The 21071-nt window shown below is 44.7% G+C and overlaps 1 protein-coding gene across 4 annotated transcripts in view; it reads left to right on the top strand.

Moving 5' to 3' along the window:
- The window catches only part of CD99L2 (CD99 molecule like 2), a 153866-nt gene that overhangs the window by 70517 nt on the left and 62278 nt on the right, over nt 1-21071 (top strand). For all 4 annotated transcript variants that reach the window (XM_069747061.1, XM_069747060.1, XM_069747062.1 and 1 more), the window contains exon 2: nt 17188-17247. In XM_069747061.1, the coding sequence (XP_069603162.1) occupies nt 17188-17247 (60 nt within the window). The remainder of the gene's footprint in view (nt 1-17187; nt 17248-21071) is intronic.

Here is a 21071-nt window from a genome sequence, read left to right as displayed (position 1 = left end):
CATTATACCGCACTATGGATATATATTGGATGTTGGGGGAGCATTATACCGCACTATGGATATATATTGGATGTTGGGGGAGCATTATACCGCACTATGGATATATATTGGATGTTGGGGGAGCATTACACCGCACTATGGATATATATTGGATGTTGGGGGAGCATTATACCGCACTATGGATATATATTGGATGTTGGGGGAGCATTATACCGCACTATGGATATATATTGGATGTTGGGGGAGCATTATACCGCACTATGGATATATATTGGATGTTGGGGGAGCATTATACCGCACTGCGGATCAATATACGGACCTGTTGGGGGAGCATTATACCGCACTGCTGATCAATATACGGACCTGTTGGGGGAGCATTATACCGCACTGCTGATCAATAAACGTAGATGTTGGGGGAGCATTATACCGCACTGCGGATCAATATACAGACCTGTCGGGGGAGCATTATACCGCACTGCGGATCAATATACGGACCTGTTGGGGGAGCATTAGACCGCACTGCAGATTTATATACGGACCTGTTGGGGGAGCATTACACCGCACTGCTGATCAATAAACGTAGATGTTGGGGGAGCATTATACCGCACTGCGGATGAATATACAGACCTGTTGGGGGAGCATTATACCCCACTGCGGAACAATATACGGACCTGTTGGGGGAGCATTATACTGCACTGCTGATCAATAAACGGACCTGTTGGTGGAGCATTATACCGCACTGCTGATGAATATACGGACCTGTTGGGGGAGCATTATACCGCACTGCTGATGAATATACGGACCTGTTGGGGGAGCATTATACCGCACTGCTGATCAATATACGGACCTGTTGGGGGAGCATTACACCGCACTGCTGATCAATATACGGACCTGTTGGGGGAGCATTATACCGCACTGCTGATCCACAGTGCGGTATAATGCTCCCCCAACAGGTCCGTTTATTGATCAGCAGTGCGGTATAATGCTCCCCCAACATCTCCGTTTATTGATCAGCAGTGCGGTATAATGCTCCCCCAACATCTCCGTTTATTGATCAGCAGTGCGGTATAATGCTCCCCCAACAGCTCCGTTTATTGATCAGCAGTGCGGTATAATGCTCCCCCAACAGTTCCGTATATTGATCCGCAGTGCGGTATAATGCTCCCCCAACATCCAATATATATCCATAGTGCGGTATAATGCTCCCCCAACATCCAATATATATCCATAGTGCGGTATAATGCTCCCCCAACATCCAATATATAGCCATAGTGCGGTATAATGCTCCCCCAACATCCAATATATAGCCATAGTGCGGTATAATGCTCCCCCAACATCCAATATATAGCCATAGTGCGGTGTAATGCTCCCACAACAGGTCCGTATATTGATCCGCAGTGCGGTATAATGCTCCCCCAACATCTCCGTTTATTGATCAGCAGTGCGGTATAATGCTCCCCCAACATCTCCATTTATTGATCAGCAGTGCGGTATAATGCTCCCCCAACATCTCCGTTTATTGATCAGCAGTGCGGTATAATGCTCCCCCAACATCTCCGTTTATTGATCAGCAGTGCGGTATAATGCTCCCCCAACATCTCCGTTTATTGATCAGCAGTGCGGTATAATGCTCCCCCAACAGTTCCGTATATTGATCCGCAGTGCGGTATAATGCTCCCCCAACATCCAATATATAGCCATAGTGCAGTATAATGTATGGCCAGATCAGTATATAACTTTACTTATCGCTGGGTAAAGATCACCCCTTATTTAGTAACATATCCAATCCATAGACCTACAGAACACAGCTAGACAACACACACCAGCTAGCAGGAAAGATTCCTAGGTTGTTTCTTTCCCTGCGATGAGCAGAAGGAGGAGGCGGCAGGATGAGCTCAGCTGAATAGCCAGAGGCTGGAAGGAGGGGGGCGGGGGACCTGGGTGAGAGTCTGAGACATGCAGTGCGCATGCCCAGGAATCCTAGCCCCGCACTGTGCATAATGCATAACACAGTGCGGGGCAGGGAGTCCCGAGGTGGGTGGCCGCACTGCCAGCACAGGCGCAGTCTGCAAGCCTGGCTGTGACATCAGACAGCCAGAGCTTACTGCGCCTGCCCCACAAGTATTTACACAGCGCCGGCGCCGGATTTCAAAAGAAAACAGCGTGCAGGGGGCGGCGACCATCGCCCCAGAAGATGTGAGTGACGGCTGTTGGGCACTTCACAGAGGAGGCTTCAGACCCGCCTCCGTGGACAAAGACAGGTATTTCTGCAGAGTTTCAAAACGCTTTATTTTAATAATACCTGAACACAAAACTAAAAGAGCCACCTTGTTAGAATGCAGCATTACTGCTGCACAAGGTGGCTCTTTTAGTTTATAACGGCTGCAGGGGGTGACAGTGGCCCTTTAATTTTTTCGGAATAAAAAAAAAACACGCAGGGAAAAATGCAATATGTGTAGATCGACGGCAAGGCAAAGTGCTCATAAAATTCTGTGGGTGTGGATCGCCCCGTCAGGGCAGCGGGGTACTCTGTACCGGGTCCTTCAGTTCACAGGGGGATGTCACGGTGGCTGACCCGGTCCGTGGCCCTGGGACGTCAGTGTAAAAGGGAAAGGTCTTTAAAAGGATAAAGTTTATGTTCGTGACGCCACCTGTGGTATTCGGTCAGGGTGAGCGACACTGCTTAGGGGTTCGCTGGGGTGATGCTATGGCAGCTAGATGGTATACCTTCCCACAGGTGAAGTATGTCCCCAGAGCTTCCCGGTGTGTAGATGGTGGATGGTGAGAGGCGCAGAGAAGAACGAGGACACAAGGTTGCAGTCTCTTTACCTTTACTGAAGACTTCATCATCCACAGTCCAGGGCACCAGACTACAGGGCAGGCAGAGTCCGGCCGGTTTGGAGGCAAGTCCAGAGTTCCCTTGTCCAGGTGGAAATCAGTAGCCTTCCTGTAGCGCTGCAGTGTTGTAGTCCCTTACTGCTAAGCTTCTCATAAGGTCCTCACAACTGTTGTAGATGTTATGTCTCTCTCTCTCCCCCGGATAGGATAGGACAAACCCGTATGACTGGTGGCTTGAGGTGGTTTATAGGGACTTCATCATGCCCCAGCCTCTAAGGGGTGCCACCGTGCCTCCTGGGTGTAGGGCGGACAGGTAACATGAAATTAGCTGTCCTGACGGTCTCTGGAGCAAGGCATAAAGAACATTACTCCCTCGGTGTTCCAGCTACCGGGCTTCTGCGCCTCAGAAGGAGGTAGCCTGTGTAGGTCTGGTCCACTTCTGATAACCACTCCTTTGCTACGACTTATTTTGCACGCTCGCTGCAATCCAATTCTGCCTTCGATGTCTTTTCCCTAGGAGCTGCAGCTCTGAGGGCATTCACAGCTCCGTGTCCTTCTCCCTCGATCTCTGACAGGATCCCACCCCTGCCAGGGACCAACTACCTGAGCGAAGCTCAGCCAGCTACTCACTAAATTTCCCTACAGGTCACCAGTTTTACCAATGTGGGGAGTGACCTAATAAATAGACCTAATAAATAGGAGCAAGAGCTCCCCCTGGTGGCCTGGAGTGTGAAATATGTTGCATGTTTGTGATACCTGGATGCAGTTATCCTTCTTTGCCTCCAAACGTAGCATCACTCTCCCCGAGAGGAAAGCAATACCACTGTGACGACCAAGACCCTGGGGCGCCGCAGATGCATAGAAAGGCTCTTTCTGGACTGGCACACAGTGTTATTTTCTAGTGTTTTAACTATATGAAGAAAAAAAAACTTTTTTTTTTTTTTTTTTTTTCCAGATCCTATAGCAAATTGCCTGTTCAGAAACGACGAGGACTTGAACACTTAGCCTTGCAATATGGCTTAGGCTAAAAGCGAAATCAGAATCTCAATGTGCAGAAACAGTATTTCGGGATGTTGCCCTCTAGTCAATGCAAAGTATGAGATCTGATTTGACTAGGTGAGAGGCTTCTTAGTGGGATATAAGCTGTAACGTTTCTCCTTATGGAGAGTGCCTGGACTAGGCATGCCAGTGTGAGGAGTCTTAATAAGCCATCAGTGATCCCCTGGGAAATTAAATATTGCTTCTAAAGGTACCGTCACACTGAACGATATCGCTAGCGATCCGTGACGTTGCAGCGTCCTGGCTAGCGATATCGTTCAGTTTGACACGCAGCAGCGATCTGGATCCTGCTGTGCCATCGTTGGTCGGTGCAGAAAGTCCAGAACTTTATTTCGTCGCTGGACTCCCTGCAGACATCGCTGAATCGGCGTGCGTGACGCCGATTCAGCGATGTCTTCACTGGTAACCAGGGTAAACATCGGGTTACTAAGCGCAGGGCCGCCCTTAGTAACCCGATGTTTACCCTGGTTACCAGCGTAAAAGTAAAAAAAAACAAACACTACATACATACCTTCCGCTGTCTGTCCTCCGGTGCTGTGCTTCTCTACACTGTGAGTGCTGGCCAGCCGGAAAGCAGAGCACAGCAGTGACGTCACCGCTCTGCTTTGCGGCTGGCGCTCACAGTCAGTGCAGGAAAGCACAGGGCCGGGGGACAGACAGCGGAAGGTAAGTATGTAGTGTTTGTTTGTTTTTTTAACTTTTACGCTGGTAACCAGGGTAAACATCGGGTTACTAAGCGCGGCCCTGCGCTTAGTAACCCGATGTTTACCCTGGTTACCAGGGGACCGGCATCGTTGGTCGCTGGAGAGCTGTCTGTGTGACAGCTCTCCAGGGACCAAACAGCGACGCTGCAGCGATCCGGATCGTTGTCTGGATCGCTGCAGCGTCGCTAAATGTGACGGTACCTTTAAGTGAGGAAGAGAACTTGAATTCACTTGCCACCTACTGAATGTAACAATCCTAAAGGTTAATATCATCAAACCAGAATCTCAATTTGCAGACAGTGTTTCTTGGTGTTTCCCCTCCTCACAGAGGAGCATTGCATGGCTTATAAACCTCCTCACACTGCATGCCAGTCCAGGCATGTCAGTATCCATAATTATTGTCTTCACAGAGAATTCGTAGTTAAAATTCCGCGCTGCCGCTGGGATGAATTTCAGGAGAATGTGGTCAATTCACAGTGGTTTTATTGAAGGCGTTTCAGGGGTCTCATTCCCCCTTCATCAGGAAATGCCACCTATCCATAATTAGAAACGTTACCCTTTAGATCCAGATCCTGTAGCAAAGTTTATAGGAAATACAATGCTATAGCCAGAGAAGGCTCGTTTTGTAGAGAATACAACAAACCAAAACCCTTTTGGAGCACCTTTGATAACGTATACCAGTATGAATAATGATGGATTCCAGAACTACAGTTCCCATCATTGTCTACTGTTGAGCAGTTGGTGGTTGTAGTAGTTGGGTAGATGCAGTTTGCATGTCTGTGTGAATGACCGTAAAGTGTTAGAGGAGAAAATGGATGTTAGGCTTTCTGTTTGGCACTGCTGCAAGCAGAGATAAGACAATGAAAATCTCTGTCTGTCACAGTCCATTACGGTAAAGTGTAGAACATGGAACCCCACAGAAAATGTGAAGAGCTCTGCCAGGAGAAGGGTGTGGGCAGACGGTGCATGGACGGCAGGGCACGCACTCTAAGTACCCGATCGCCTGCTTGTTCTGTTACAGATGTCATCACTTTCTGCTTTCCCTAATTAATATCCACAAATGTTATTTGTCCAAAGCTGAATTGTGGGCTTAGCTGGACCGATTTCTTCCAAATTAGAGAGATATAATTCTTGGGTATGATTACTTTTTGCTATAAAGCTTTTATATGCAGATGGCTATACAGAAAATACTAAAGATATTTTGATAATATTCTTATTAAAGTATGTACACCCTTGCAAACATTTTTTATTACTATCATGCATCTACAAGGAAAAGTGATGGAGCTATACAAAGAGTATGAAACCTTTTTTGCAGCTTCTCTACAGATCCATGTTTTTAAAGCTGGTTACAGACTCCAAACACACCCTGCTTGATGCCTTCAGAGTGAATTTACAATTTTCATAGTCATGAGAATACAGAAAAATCTTTAAATGAGAAGGTGCGTCCAAACTATTGCTCTGTACTGTACATGCTGCTATGTGATAGCGCCATTTCGAGTGAACGAACCAGGGGGCGCATCGTCCTATTCTCGCCCATCAGCCCTTCGCAACGTGCTTGCAAACTGCTGATGGGTTTGTCATGGAATCTTGCTGAAGGCCCCCCGAGCCTGCCATGGCTCCTGTGCGGAGACCACCCTGTGGCTGGAGTTCATAAGAGACCGTGATTTTTACTATATACTGCAACACTGTGATATTGCAGTAAATGGTATAAGAAAACATTGGATAAACGCAGGATAAAATCCCCAATTGGGATTAAAATAGAAGGTAAACAATTTTTTTATTTGGACTTTATTAAAATGAAGACTTGAAAAATCAACTTGTCAGTAAAAGTCTAGTCTAAAAACTGCAATTTTTCAGTCCCCGCAAATCTACAAAGCAATGCAATAAGCAGCAATCAAAACTTCATATCTGCTCCAAAACAGTACCCATAAAAAATGTCAGATCGCCACTAGTGATGAGCGAGCGTGTTTGGATAAGGTGTTATCTGGGTTGCTTGTGCGCTAAAGGCCCCTTCACATTAAGCGACGCTGCAGCGATACCGACAACGATCCGGATCGCTGCAGCGTCACTGTTTGGTCGCTGGAGAGCTGTCACACAGACAGCTCTCCAGCGACCAACGATCCCGAAGTCCTCGGGTAACCAGGGTAAACATCGGGTTACTAAGCGCAGGGCCGCGCTTAGTAACCCGATGTTTACCCTGGTTACCAGCGTAAAAGTAAAAAAAACAAACACTACATACTTACCTACCGCTGTCTGTCCCCGGCGCTCAGCTTCTCTGCACTCCTCCTGCACTGGCTGTGAGCACAGCGGCTGGAAAGCAGAGCGGTGACGTCACCGCTCTGCTTTCCGGCTGACCGACGCTCACAGCCAGTACAGGAGGAGTGCAGAGCACAGCGCCAGGGACAGACAGCGGTAGGTAAGTATGTAGTGTTTTTTTTTTTTTTTACTTTTACGCTGGTAACCAGGGTAAACATCGGGTTACTAAGCGCGGCCCTGCGCTTAGTTACCCGATGTTTACCCTGGTTACCAGCGATGTCCACGGGAGATCCAGCGACGAAACAAAGTTCTGGACTTTGTTCAGCGACCAACGATCTCCCAGCAGGGGCCTGATCGTTGGTCGCTGTCACACATAACGATTTCCTTAACGATATCATTGCTACATCACAAAGAGCAAAGATATCGTTAACGATATCGTTATGTGTGAAAGTACCTTAAGAGATACTCTTCGAAATGCTCGAATACTATGTTTGTATCCCCGTGGCTACGTGTCTCGCGGCTGTTCGACATCTCCAATACATGCAGTGATTGCCTTAACCGAGCACATTCGCTCATCACTAATCACAACCTAAAGAAACAAACTCTCACATTGCTAACATTTTCATTTTACAGTCAATGAAGCCGTCTCTTAAAATGGCGAAACAAGCTATTATTTTTTTTATGGCTTTTGAAATATTTTTTTTTTCTTCCTTTAATAATTAAAAAAACAAACAACAAAAGTATACAAGTATTATAATTTCGTACTGCCGTGTGGTCTGCCACCGTTTGTCCAGGGCCCGAGTGGTGATGCCTGCCCTGACTCACACTGATCTGTCAATGGAATTGTAAATATATAATTTTTTTTTTTTTTCTGCTAACTCAAAAGCTCTGCAAAAACCAAATGCCCTGCAGCAGTCCCAAGCTGTGGATAGCATCCACATGTATGGCAATGGCAGAAAATGCCCACTTACCAATCAGTGGCGTGCGCAAGCTGGCACTATGTATTGGGCACTAAAATTGCATAGTTGCAATTTTCACTCTGTAACATCTGCTGAACACTTATTTATGAGAAAATCGCTTCATTACTGACTTAAGCACTTCTAACGCTTGCCGTACATTCTCTGCGGACAGCATTGTTGTCTTCAGATATGCCCCCCATTTTCCATTTAATAAACACTTGATTAAAAGGAAAAAAGAACTGTATAAGTTCTGTGATTATGCATCCTGGTCTCTTTAAATGCTTCCAATTCTTCCTTCTTTTTGGGATAGTTACAGATTGTGCAGTGAGAATTTCATTTAGCAAAATCTCCCATGCTTGGACATTTCTGTCTTGTAGAATTTCCAGCCTTTGGACCTTTCCTACCCTCTTTCCGAGTCCATTAAAATTTGCCTTTTTAAAGTCTGAGTCCTCACTGGTCTTCCTCCTCTTGTAATCCAAAATTCTATGATAGCATGGTCGTTGCCTTCTAAATTCCCTTTAATTCCTCAACCATTTCCTCCCTGTTGATAAGAATTACAGTAGGTCCAAGATTGCAGATATTCTTGTTGCCTCTTCAACCTTTTGAAAGATGGTTGTCAGTGAGAGAAGATAAGAATTTTCTGGACCATCATTTTTGCCAACAAATATTGGGATAGTTAAAATCTCCCATGTTCACTATGTCGTATGTTTTTGAGAATAGAGGCATCTGTTGAAAAGAGTTAATTCGTATCTTCAGACTGTCCAGGTGGCCTATGTTAAACACCTACAATAGAGTCCTTCCTGCTCGTCTTTCATTGTATTCTTATCCAAACTATTTCTGCAGATCTACCATTCTCCGAAATGTTGATCTCTGTGGAGAGATTCGTTTTCCTAACATACAATGCAACAACACCTCCTCCCCTCTTTTAAAGCTTGTTTTTTATAAACAAGTTGTAGCCTTCAAGGTTTGTATTCCAATCATGTGCATCATCCCGCTCAGTGATGCCTATTACATCATATCTCTCTTCCCCTGTTAGCAGCTCCAGGTCTCCTTATATGTTTACCATGCTCTGTGCATTTCTGTAGACACATTTTAGTTTGTAGTCAGTTTCTCTTGCGCCTCGGTTTTCATTCAGTTTGTTGTTTTTGTTCTTTATTTCCACTTCTAATAGCAGGATTCTCAAAAGAATTCATTATCTGCATGTTTTTTCCTGGCTGTATATTTCCCATCCCATATTGCTCTAGTTTACAGCTCTCCTGATAAGTGTAGCAAGGCGTCTTCCAAATATGTATTTTCCTGTTTTCATAAGATGCAAGCCATGTCTAGGAAGGAGTCCATCATACAGGTAATTCACTCCATGGTCAAGAAATCCAAAGCGTTGCTCACAGCACCATTGACCTAGCCAGTTGTTCACCTGTAGAATCCTGTTGAATCTCCTTGGTCCATGTCCATCCACCAGGAGGATGGATGAGAAGATGACCTGCTCTCCCAGTTCCTTCACTTTCCGGCCTTTTCTGCTGTGTCATTTTTTCCTACTTATATTAGTAGACGTGGGTCTGTAGCACTAAAGAGCCTTGATTGTTGTGAATTCTGTGGCAGAGCTCCCTCCTGTGGTCACAAGTGGTACTTCGGCTGATTCTCTCTGGGAGCTTCCGTTTGTGGAGGAAACTGGTACTGCTGCTTCTGAGTTTCCTCCCTCAGGTGATCTGGTGAGGTCGTTAGGTGCTTCTCTACTTAACCCCACCTAATGCTTTGATTCATGCTTCCTGTCTATGTTCCAGTGTTGGACTTGTGTTTCTCTGGATCATTCCTGTGGCCTGCTGCTCTGCATAGCTAAGTGCTTCTTTGCTATTTGTTGCTATTTTTTCTGTCCAGCTTGTCTATTTGTTTTGCTGGAAGCTCTGGGACGCAAAGGGTGTACCTCCGTGCCGTTAGTTCGGTACGGAGGGTCTTTTTGCCCCTTTGCGTGGTTTTCTTTAGGGTTTTGTGTAGACCGCAAAGTTATCTTTCCTATCCTCGTTCTGTCTAGAATATCGGGCCTCACTTTGCTGAATCTATTTCATCCCTACGTTTGTCTTTTCATCTTACTCACAGTCATTACATGTGGGGGGCTGCCTTTTCCTTTGGGGTATTTCTCTGAGGCAAGGTAGGCTTATTTTTTCTATCTTCAGGCTAGTTAGTTTCTCAGGCTGTGCCGAGTTGCATAGGTAGCGTTAGGCGCAATCCACGGCTGCCTCTAGTTGTGTTTGGAGAGGATCAGGGATTGCGGTCTGCAGAGTTCCCACGTCTCAGAGCTCGTTATATTATTTTGGGTTATTGTCAGATCACTGTATGTGCTCTGACCTCCATGTCCATTGTGATACGGAATTGCCTTTCACAACACTTGATACCCTATCAGACACATCTTTGATTTGAGCACCTGGAAGACAGCACACTTCTCTTGAGGTAATGTCTGGTCGGCAGATAGCCACATTTGTTCCTCTCAGTAGGGAATCCCCCACGACCAGCACTCTCCTTTTCTTCTTCACCACAGTTCTTCTTTTTATCCCTTCAAGAGGCTTCTGATTTCTTACTGGAGTGTTCTTTCTGGGCAAAGCACTTTTTTGATGTACATTTTCATAGTTGTCCTGCGTAAGAGCTTGGTAACTGTTCTTCACCGGTATAGGTGCTGACTGCCTCCTCATACTCCTGTTTCTTTGGGTCACGTGCTTCCACTTTTCTTCTGCACGTGCTATGAAAGGTGCTTCTTTTCAAACATTCTGGATCATTATTTCTACTCTTTCATTAGCTTCTGCAGGAACGCTGAAAAGTTCTTCTCTTTCAACATTCTGAAGAGATTCTTCTGCTCTGTCAAGCAATTCCTCATCTTTGAGCTTCAGTGTAACTATTCTCTCCTGAAGGCTTTGCACCTTTTCCTCTAACAGTCACAAGCTTGCATTTCTGGCAAGATTGTAAACACATATTGCAGCAGTAGTGTGCAACCAAATGTGGGATCTTTCCTTGTTCGGGAGAAATCGCATAATGAATTGTGGGTAGCATTTTCTTTTAAGGTACCGTCACACTTAGCGACGCTGCAGCGATACCGACGACGATCCGGATCGCTGCAGCATCGCTGTTTGGTCGCTGGAGAGCTGTCACACAGACCGCTCTCCAGCGACCAACGATGCCGGTAACCAGGGTAAACATCGGGTAACTAAGCGCAGGGCCGCGCTTAGTAACCCGATGTTTACCCTGGTTACCATCCTAAAAGTAAAAAAAACAAACAGTACATACTTACCTACAGCCGTCTGTCCTCCAGCGCTGTGCTCTGCACTCCTCCTGTACTGTCTGTGTGAGCACAGCGGCCGGAAAGCAGAGCGGTGACGTCACCGCTCTGCTTTCCGGCTGACCGACGCTCACAGCCAGAGCAGGAGGAGTGCAGAGCACAGCGCTGGAGGACAGACGGCTGTAGGTAAGTATGTAGTGTTTGTTTTTTTTTACTTTTAGGATGGTAACCAGGGTAAACATCGGGTTACTAAGCGCGGCCCTGCGCTTAGTTACCCGATGTTTACCCTGGTTACCAGTGAAGACATCGCTGAATCGGTGTCACACACGCCGATTCAGCAATGTCTGCGGGGAGTCCAGCGACCAAATAAAGTTCTGGACTTTCTTCCCCGACCAGCGACAGCACAGCAGGGGCCTGATCGCTGCTGCCTGTCACACTGGACGATATCGCTAGCGAGGACGCTGCAACGTCACGGATCGCTAGCGATATCGTCTAGTGTGACGGTACCTTTATTATTCTTTGTGAAAATGAAAAATTTAGTGCTAAATCAACATTTTAGTAGAAGCTAACTTCATTATTATTTTTTTAAAATTTTCACTGCCAATGTTATATTACTTTGTAAAACCCATGCGGGTTCAAAATGCTCTCTACACCCCTATATGAATTCATTGAGGGTAGGTTTCAAAACTGGGGTTATTAATTATACCGTATATACTCGAGTATAAGCAGAGATTTTCAGCCCATTTTTTTTTTAGGCTGAAAGTGCCCCTCTCGGCTTATACTCAAGTCATTGTCCCAGTGGGGTCAGCGGGGGAGGGGGAGCGTTGGCTGTGACATACTCACCTGCTCCTGGCGAGGTCCCTGCATCTCTGATGGTCTCCAGGCGCTGACAGCTTCTTCCAGCGTTGAGCGGTCACATGGTACCGCTCATTACAGTAATGAATATGGACGCAACTCCACTCCCATAGGGGTGGAGCCGCATATTCATTACTTTAATTAGCGGTACAGGTGACCGCTCAACGCTGGAAGAAGCTGTCAGTGCCTGGAGAAGACCATCAGGGAAGCTTCCAGGGACTGCGCCGGGAGCAGGTGAGTATAATGGGGAGAGTGAGCAGCATTGCACGATATTCACCTCTCCTCGTTCCACCGCTGGGCTCAGTCTTCCACGTCCTCTGCTGTGGCGCTCCGGTCAGAGGGCACGATGACGTGGTTAGTGCGTGCCCTCTGCCTGAATGTCAGTGCAGAGGACGCAGAAGACACAGTGGCACCCGGCGGTGGAATGAAGACAGGTTAATATTGCAAGTGCCAGGGGCCTGAGCGACGAGAGGTGAGAGTGCCATTTTTTTTTTAACCGCAGCAACAGCATATCGGGCAAATATCTCTATGCAGCATTTTATGGGGCCATAACCAGCATTTGTGCAGCATTATATGGGGCTCCTGATTCAATATGGATATTCAAAAACACTTAAACTACTGATGTCTCAATTAATTTTACTTTTATTCATATCTATTTTTACTTTTACATTTACCGGTAGCTGCTGCATTTTCCACCCCAGGCTTATACCCGAGCCCGAGTCATTAAGTTTTGCCAGTTTTTTGTGGCAAAGTTAGGGGTCTCGGCTTATACTCTAGTATGTACTGTAAGTGAAAGATTATATATATATATAATATTGTGGTGCGGTGACCCACGTTACAGCCAGGGGGCACTGTGTGCACTTCAAGATGCGCTTGGAGGCATAATTGTGATGAGACAAAGTCCGGCAGGACTGTAAATGGCCGGTGTGTGTGTTGCAGAGGAAGACACTCTGCGCTGTCAGTCTGAAGTTTGGTTGGTGTTCTGGGACCTGTAGTCCCACAAGTAATTGTGTAGTTCTAATGGGAGATTGGCAGGGCTAGTTATGAGAGATGGGAGGGTCAGACTAGCCACACACACCCACACTCCCACCCAGGGGAGGGGTTACAGGTATGTAATGTGACCAAGGTGTGGGTCACATGTTCCTGTGTGGTTCCTGTGCATGGATCCGTTTGGTCCATGTGCAAGGTCCTGGACGGTCGGTGTTGGAGTCTCCTGGCATTGGAGAAGTCCTGCAAGCACTGAGACCGTGGACCTGATGAACGGTCAGTGTTGGATTCTCCTGGCATTGGAGAAGTCTTGGAAGCACTGAGACCGTGAGTCCTGCATTAGCCTATGTGTTGGATTGTCCTGAAGTGGGCTGGAGTCCTGGAAGCACTGCTAAGGCTATGGACTGAATGCTCGAGGGTGTTGGATTGTCCTGGGACGGGCTGGAGTCCTGCAAGCACCTGGTAAGAGTATGAGTCCTGGAATGGTCAGAGTGTTGGATTGTCCGCGGATGGACTGGAGTCCTGTAAGCACTTGGTAAGATCATGGACTGATAGCCTGTGTGTTGGGAGTGCCTGTGTTTGGACTTGCTGGAAACGCATGGAAAGGCTGCATCTAAAGAGCCTGAGATGGTTTCTGTGTTGGGGAAGCAACAGTTCCTACTGTGGGTCTGGACTATCCGAGGTGCCCTGGTCACAAGGACGGTGATCCCAGTGAGGCAGTTTCCCTGTAAACCAGCACTGGCAGGAGTCAGTGTGTGGAGCCGGAGCTCCTGTAAGGTAACTCCAGGTAACAAGGGGTTACGGGCAGACACGGATCTACCATTGGAACAGACTATCAGTGGTTAATGTGTTCCGTTGATATAAATGATGAACTGTTTGTGTTATGGTTTATGATGTTTAATAAACCGGAACAGACTGTTTTTGTGGAAAAAACGTGCCTGTATGTGTTATTTCCGTGCAAAGCGAGTGTCCCCCAAGACCTGAAGTAAGGGAAACGCTACTATATATATATATCTATAATTGTCTAAGGGTTTTTCTGTCTGTCTGTCCTGGAAATCCCGCCAGGCCTCGACCAATTAGCGACGGGCACAGCATGGCGACGATGATGTCATAAAGGTTGCCTCGACCTATCAGCGACAGGCACAGTCTGCCGCGAATTCGCCTCGACCAATCAGCGACGGGCACAGTATCGACGTAGAAGTCATAATGGTTGCCATGGCAACAATGATGTCATAAAGGTTGCCTCGACCAATCAGCGCCGGGCACAGTCTGCCGCGAATTCTGGAATGATCATTGTCCATGTACTACGGGGACATGCATATTCTAGAATACCCGATGCGTTAGAATCGGGCCACAATCTAGTATATATATATATATATAAGACCACAGCAGCACATGTACATGAATCGGCCATGTGAAAACACAGACAAATATACATTTCACAAAAATATTTTTTCATAAAAATTTTCTAAAAAAAATTTTTTTTCATAAAACTTACAGTAAAATGGAGATTCTTTATGCGCTAAGAATCTCCATTTTACTGTAAGTTTTATGAAAAAATATTTTTGTGAAATGTATATTTGTCTGTGTTTTCACATGGCCGATTCATGTACATGTGCTGCTTTTTTATCTCTGTGTTGCAGTTTGCACGTGTTCACATTGGAAGTGCTGATTTGTTTTTGTTTTTTTTGTTTTTTTTTCTTATATATATATATATATATATATATATATATATATATATATATTTATCTAATATATATATATATATATTCACATTTCTTTTCTTTTACTGTTTTAGCACATGGGGGTGCTTTGAAATGGTACACGCAAACTCTTGCAGCCAAATTTGTGCTCTGAAAGTCAAAAAGCAATTCTTCACATCCAAGCCCAAACACTGGTATTTAACCAGAAACTGGTTATTGCCGTGTTCACGAGAAATTGCGTATTTGCAGTGTCCAATTTCTCCTACTACCTCTTGTGAAAATGAAAAGTGTAGAGCAAAATCAACAGTTTTTTTTTTACTTTACTTTTTTTCCTGTGAGGCAGACGAAGGGTTAATAAACTTAATACAGTTTTTAATGATTTTAAGGGTGCAGTTATTAAAATGTTATCACTTTTGGGATGTTCCATTATAATATGAAAACTTGTAGTAAATATTTTTGAGTTTTTGAACATCTTACAAAAAATATTAAAGGTGTTTTGGAAAGTGATACTGGCCTAAAATACACAATGTAAATGTTAGTCATACTACAAAATGGTTAATAAATATTTGTTTTAAAGGGGTTGTCAACTTTCATGAAAATGGGCCCCAAGCTCAGCAGATACGCATCCTCCGTGAGGTCAGCCCTGACTCCCTGTTGCTTCCCCAGTCTCGGTGATTTGGCTGTACCTATGACCTCACACCAGAGGCAGAGAAGAGGGCTCCTCTGCAAGAACAATATATGGGCCTTTTGATGTCTAATCGCTCATCTTAATGCTCCTGCTTTGGATGTAGAAGTAGGCCCCCTTACCTCTTGGGTCCCTGTGCGGCTGCACAAAGTTCACCACTGATATGTCTCCCCCAGACTCTCACCAACAGTGCCTGTCACTAAACTCAGCAGCGTGTGCGGTCATTAGCTAAGGCAGTGAGTGGTGACAAGCCCTGTTGGCATAACGTCACCGCTGCAGCCAAAACTCCAACATCCGATCAGTGGCAGGAATCTGACGCTGGACCCCCAGAGTGCGAGTACCTGCGGAGTTTGTCATGTCCTTGAAGGGGTTGTCCACTTTCAGGAAAGTGGGCCCCAAACTGTTATTCTACAGAGATTAAAAACTATTTTTGTTTTTAACTTTTTTTCAGCAAATTTCACATATTGTCCTAAACACCACATTCATGAAAATTCACCACTAACATATAGTACAATGTGTCACAAAAAAAATCATCATGTAGGAATGTTCCAGAGTTCTCACCACGTAAAGGTCAGATTTGAAAATGGGGTTGTGTCAGGAAGCGGAAAACGGTTATGGGATGCCAAAGCGAAAGTGAAGAACGAATGACTTTCGATGGAAATAAATCCGATAATTCTCCCTAATCTCAGATCTGATTGTGTAAATGAACATTTATTACAGGGATCTCTCCCACTACAAATGATGTTTGTTTCCTGGCACTCGCTTCTGCCATGTTCTGGCATCCCCTAGCAATACATTACTCATGTGGGTACATGTATGAAGTCTGCCATCATCTATAATTCATATTAATGGTGGTTAAGAAGCGGCTGCTTTATTTTATACTCAAGCTGCATTGAGAACAAGGATTCCTTGAATGTGCGACTGCCGAGTCTGGACTGAGGGGGTTTCATCAGGAGGCATTCAGCGTGGGCGTCTGCTGTGGTTGTGCACATTTATTACAGGACTGGATAGCGCTAATAATCCTATTAATATCTGCTAAGTATGAGACTAATACACCAGGAGCTTTGAGTGTTAGAATATGACGGGCTTTCTGTCTGTGAGAGATATTCTCTCTCCTGGCTTCCATATTAGCACCCTGATTTGTCATGTGTATGAGGGTTGCCGTCTCCCATTTACTGCACATTTCCAGTGCTGATTTACTCCATCTGCTCTCCTGCCATCCAGTGAACGGAGCAGCTCCATTTCCTTCTCCAAGCAGCAACTATCTGGAAAAAAACCCTAAAGACTGTAAAAAAAAAAAAAAAAAAAAACAACAACTTTTCTCCATATCTTTCTCTGAGAAGTCCCTGTATGCTCGGGCCACTTGGTGACCTGTCACGAGATGATGAGATCGAGCTGTTCATTGCATCTAATGATTTGCAGTGATGTCGTGTTACAACCGTGACGCAAAGTTGAAAATGGCGGTTTTGATGCCTTTTGTTTTCTAAAATATTCAACGTCTCACAGTCCCAGGGTAATCAATTATTATATTTCTGAAATCTTATACTGACGATTCCCCCCATGGTCTTCCTGCGTTTTTGCCATCATGTCAATTCTTTCAGCATTTTTTGCCCTTTACACTCCTTCAAATCAAGAGAAACACTCAAAGATGTTACGAAGAAAAAAAATGGGTGTATTTCTCACAGCATTTTTTCTTCACCACTCTCGTTTTTGGTGTAAAAGAATAATGCTGTAAAAATGCAACATGTGAACATAGCCCTAAAGCGACTTTGTAGCTTTTGTATAATTTCCTCTAGTCGTTTGGTAAACGGTAATGCTTTTAGAGCTAGGCGTTTTTTGTGTTTTGCTAATATATACATTTATTACTGTCTTTTAGCTCACGGCCAAGGTGACTTCAGTCTGGAAGATGCTTTCGATGATATCCCAACTCAAAAGCGTAAGTAAGCAAGTATAGTATTCAGAATGGAGTCCACATATGTGAATGTTACACAGTCAGCAGTCCTCCATCTTGGGCCGCATTCAGAGCTCTGTATGTCAGGTTCTATTCATTATAGTCTATGGGGAAGATCACATGTCTGTGTTTTAATATACAGTGCCTACAAGTAGTATTCAACCCCCTGCAGATTTAGCACGTTTACACATTTGGAATTAACTTGGCATTGTGACATTTGGACTGTAGATCAGCCTGGAAGTGTGAAATGCACTGCAGCAAAAAAGAATGTTATTTATTTATTTATTTTTTAAATTGTGAAAAGTCTTTTCAGATGGTCATTTATTATTCAACCCCTCAACCCACCAGAATTCTGTTTGGTTCCCTTAAAGTATTAAGAAGTAGTTCAGGCACAAAGAACAATGAGCTTCACATGTTTGGATTAATTATCTCTTTTTCCAGCCTTTTCTGACTATTTAAGACCCTCCCCAAACTTGTGAACAGCACTCATACATGGTCAACATGGGAAAGACAAAGGAGCATTCCAAGGCCATCAGAGACAAGATCGTGGAGGGTCACAAGGCTGGCAAGGGGTACAAAACCCTTTCCAAGGAGTTGGGCCTACCTGTCTCCACTGTTGGGAGCATCATCCGGAAGTGGAAGGCTTATGGAACTACTGTTAGCCTTCCACGGCCTGGACAGCCTTTGAAAGTTTCCACCCGTGCCGAGGCCAGGCTTGTCCGAAGAGTCAAGGCTAACCCAAGGACAACAAGGAAGGAGCTCCGGGAAGATCTCATGGCAGTGGGGACATTGGTTACAGTCAACACCATAAGTAACGTACTCCATCGCAATGGTCTCCGTTCCAGACGAGCCCATAAGGTTCCTTTACTTTCAAAGCGTTATGTCAAGGCTGGTCCACAGTTTGCTCATGATCACTTGGAGGACTCTGAGACTGACTGGTTCAAGGTTCTCTGGTCTGATGAGACCAAGATCAAGATCTTTGGTGCCAACCACACATGTGACGTTTGGAGACTGGATGGCACTGCATACGACCCCAAGAATACCATCCCTACAGTCAAGCATGGTGGTGGCAGCATCATGCTGTGGGGCTGTTTCTCAGCCAAGGGGCCTGGCCATCTGGTCCGCATCCATGGGAAGATGGATAGCACGGCCTACCTGGAGATTTTGGCCAAGAACCTCCGCTCCTCCATCAAGGATCTTAAGATGGGTCGTCATTTCATCTTCCAACAAGACAACGACCCAAAGCACACAGCCAAGAAAACCAAGGCCTGGTTCAAGAGGCAAAAAATCAAGGTGTTGCAGTGGCCTAGTCTGTCTCCTGACCTTAACCCAATTGAAAACTTGTGGAAGGAGCTCAAGATTAAAGTCCACATGAGACACCCAAAGAACCTAGATAACTTGGAGAAGATCTGCATGGAGGAGTGGGCCAAGATAACTCCAGAGACCTGTGCCGGCCTGATCAGGTCTTATAAAAGACGATTATTAGCTGTAATTGCAAACAAAGGTTATTCCACAAAATATTAAACCTAGGGGTTGAATAATAATTGACCCACACTTTTATGTTTAAAATTTATAAAAATTTAACTGAGCAACAAAACTTTTTGGTTTGTAAGATTTATGCATCTGTTAATAAATCCTGCTCTTGTTTGAAGTTTGAAGGCTCTAACTTATTTGCATCTTATTAAGCCTGCTAAATCTGCAGGGGGTTGAATACTACTTGTAGGCATTGTGTGTATATATATATATATATATTTATATATATATATATATATATATATATATATATATATATATATATATATAAATATATATTTTTTTTTTTGTCACCGGAGTGCCCACTCAAAAAACGTAGACTTGCATGAGCCTGTGAATATCTTGCACCGCAAGCTGATGATATCATGGTTGCATGCATGCACTCTCCATCGTCCACATGCTGTTTGATAGAAGTTTAGGAAACCTCCATCAGCGTATGTGCACACGTCAGGATTTTTTCCTGACAAAATCCTGAGAATTCTGCCAGAAATCCGCGTGCTTTTTTTCGCGCGGAATTTGTGCGTTTTTTGCGCTGATTTTTTGCGTTTTTTTTTTTTTTTTTTTCTGAATGACCTTTTTGATAGGAAATCCGCAAAAAATCCGGAAAAAGATAGAGCATGTCCGGATTTTTTGCGGGATGCGTTTTTTTTTGCGGAAAAAAACGCTAACATCTGCACAAAAAATGCGGAATGCATTCTAAAAGGATGCATAATGTTAGCGTTTTTTTTACCGGATTTATAGCGTTTTTATGGCGAAGTTCCGCAAAAAAAACGCTAAAAATCCTGACGTGTGCACATACCCTCAGTGGTGGTTTTTTTTTTTTTTTTTTTTGTTTGGGTGGGGTGAGGGCGATTGCATAGATGGAAAAACTGATACCCTGGCCCAAATAATGCTGAAAATGTGATCTAAGACAATGATGAAAGCTGGTGTGTTTTTTTACTTCATTGTACAGAGAACCATACAGTGAAGATACATTAATAGTGTCATTGTCATAATTTAGAATGGATTTGCTGACACTAAATTAGTGTCTGCACTTAACTAAATGGAGCGTGCCGTAATATCTGATTCTGTGATTGAAGAAAGAATTAGCCTCAGCCAAGAAATGAGACCAAGTACAGATGAAAGCTGATCTCTGCTAAAGATCCATGTCTGCAAATTGTGTGTTTGTGCGCAGCACCTTGTGTCGTCCACATAGCGGACATGTGCAGGAACCGCCTGCGAGGCGAGGGTCACACAACCGATTTTCTCAGGCGAGAAAACCAGTCCGAATATGCTAATCGCTCTCTAATCAGAGTTGTGTGATCAGATTTTCTCTGCATATGAGTGAAATGGACATGTACAGTGGGGCAAAAAAATATTTAGTCAGTCAGCAATAGTGCAAGTTCCACCACTTAAAAAGATGAGAGGCGTCTGTAATTTACATCATAGGTAGACCTCAACTATGGGAGACAAACTGAGAAAAAAAATCCAGAAAATCACATTGTCTGTTTTTTTAACATTTTATTTGCATATTATGGTGGAAAATAAGTATTTGGTCAGAAACAAAATTTCATCTCAATACTTTGTAATATATCCTTTGTTGGCAATGACAGAGGTCAAACGTTTTCTGTAAGTCTTCACAAGGTTGCCACACACTGTTTTTGGTATGTTGGCCCATTCCTCCATGCAGATCTCCTCTAGAGCAGTGATGTTTTTGGCTTTTCGCTTGGCAACACGGACTTTCAACTCCCTCCAAAGGTTTTCTATAGGGTTGAGATCTGGAGACTGGCTAGGCCACTCCAGGACCTTGAAATGCTTCTTACAAAGCCACTCCTTCGTTGCCCTGGCGGTGTGCTTTGGATCATTGTCATGTTGAAAGACCCAGCCACGTTTCATCTTCAATGCCCTTGCTGATGGAAGGAGGTTTGCACTCAAAATCTCACGATACATGGCCCCATTCATTCTTTCATGTACCCTGATCAGTCGTCCTGGCCCCTTTGCAGAGAAACAGCCCCAAAGCATGATGTTTCCACCACCATGCTTTACAGTAGGTATGGTGTTTGATGGATGCAACTCAGTATTCTTTTTCCTCCAAACACGACAAGTTGTGTTTCTACCAAACAGTTCCAGTTTGGTTTCATCAGACCATAGGACATTCTCCCAAAACTCCTCTGGATCATCCAAATGCTCTCTAGCAAACTTCAGACGGGCCCAGACATGTACTGGCTTAAGCAGTGGGACACGTCTGGCACTGCAGGATCTGAGTCCATGGTGGCGTAGTGTGTTACTTATGGTAG

The sequence above is a fragment of the Ranitomeya imitator genome, chromosome 2 (assembly GCF_032444005.1).
Source record: "Ranitomeya imitator isolate aRanImi1 chromosome 2, aRanImi1.pri, whole genome shotgun sequence".
Lineage (NCBI taxonomy): Eukaryota > Metazoa > Chordata > Amphibia > Anura > Dendrobatidae > Ranitomeya > Ranitomeya imitator.
Note: the sequence above shows the minus strand (reverse complement) of the source record. Positions and strands in the feature narration are given on the sequence as shown.